This window comes from Psammomys obesus, unplaced genomic scaffold (assembly GCF_907164565.1).
Source record: "Psammomys obesus unplaced genomic scaffold, mPsaObe1.curated_primary_1811, whole genome shotgun sequence".
Lineage (NCBI taxonomy): Eukaryota > Metazoa > Chordata > Mammalia > Rodentia > Muridae > Psammomys > Psammomys obesus.
In genome coordinates, this window is record NW_026594992.1 from 9,225 (window position 1) to 10,796 (window position 1,572).

Here is a 1,572-nt window from a genome sequence, read left to right on the forward strand (position 1 = left end):
GACCCGGGAGCTGGCAGAGAAGATGAGATGGGAGAAGAGACAACCAGAAGCAAATATGTATGAGCCTGATATACAGAAACCTGTGACTTTCTAGGCTGTTTTTAAAAACTAAAAAACAGGAAGGTTTTATTTACAGCTCTTAAAATCAAGGAAGCTAGAGTGTTGTAGTGGTGATGGTTCTTCATAGCACAGCATGTGGTGAGTGTCATGGCCATATATTTGTTTCCAACATTGTTCCCTAACCATCAGCATGTGAGAAGAGAAAAGTGGAAAATGTTTCAAATGAACCAATAGTTTGCCTTTCTCGTCAGGACTACTTCTTTTCAAAATGTGAAAATACCTTCCCAGTCAATCCCAAGCCCTTGCTGCTCTTGCTATTAATTCCCATTGCATACAGAATAGAAACAGAATTTCTCCACTGTGGGGTCTGAGCTCTCTATAAGGCATTTTGTGGCCCAGTATGTTTGTGTGCAGGCTGCAGGTGCCTGGGGAGCACCGTGTGCTCACTGCACAGAGGTAGACAGCAGAGTCACTGGGCTGGGAGTCTCTGATGTGCAGGGAAACATGCAGGCTGGCTTTATTGAGGTGAGCTGTGAATCTGCCTTCTTCCTTGTCACCGTTGGAGAAGATGGACATCAGCGCCTCGAGGCCTTTCCCAGAATGCTGTCTGTACCACCAGAAGTACAGAGAATTACGATCACTGAAACTGCAGTTGAGAGAAGCCATGGCTCTCTCTGGGACATTGAGGGATTCTGGGATCTGCTCCACCTTCTGCTGGCTGCTCACCCCTGTGCAGAAGGACAAAGGTCAGACAAACGGACCTGGATGCATATGGATACTAACACAGCAGAATGCTTTTTCAATAGCCCTCCCACCCCTAACCATAGATTAAAAACATATGTGTTTTCTACCATTAGCCTGGAGCAGCAACAACTTTATATACCACACCTGGATCCCAAAGAAATTCCCCAACGAAGGACTATCCGTGGAGATAACCTAGAACCCTGACAATGCAGCCACTTCTGATGAGAACTGATAGACTAAGATCAGAAAGAAGGAGAGGAGGACCTCCCCTATCAGTGGATTTGGGGAGGGGCATGCATGCAGAAAGGGGGGGAAAGGGTGGGACGGGAGGGGAGGAGGGAGGGGCTTATGGGGGGATACAAAATGAATAAAGTGTAATTAATAAAAAAAATAATAATAATAATTTAAAAAAAGAAATTAAAAAAAAGGAATTCCCAAACTTACAGCTTAATTGAAGCCACAGGACCACTAGTGAAACACTCAAGGATTTCATCTCTCCTCCCTCTTCACTTAGGATTCAGATTCTCAACTCTAAACTCGTATGGTCACATTCAAAAGTTTCCACCTCTCCTGCTTCAGGAAACATGAAAAGCTACTTTGCTAGCAATGAGAAAAGGGACTCTCTTCACCACCTCTGCATCACCAAGCCTTTCCTCCAGCCCTTTCTCCACCCCTCCCTCTACTTCCTGCCCTCCCTTCCTCTCTCCCACTTGAGAACTCTACTTAGGATCCCTAAGAAGACACTGCCATCTTGTGGACTTATGATAG

At 45.4% G+C, this 1,572-nt stretch overlaps 1 gene segment (V, D, J or C); it reads right to left on the minus strand.

Moving 5' to 3' along the window:
• Positions 1-348: 348 nt before the first annotated feature.
• On the minus strand, positions 349-1,297 carry LOC129685657 (T-cell receptor alpha chain V region 2B4-like). The segment is given in 2 exon segments: positions 349-788; positions 1,249-1,297. Coding segments are annotated over 2 exon segments (489 nt in total).
• Between the last annotated feature and the right edge of the window lie 275 nt (positions 1,298-1,572).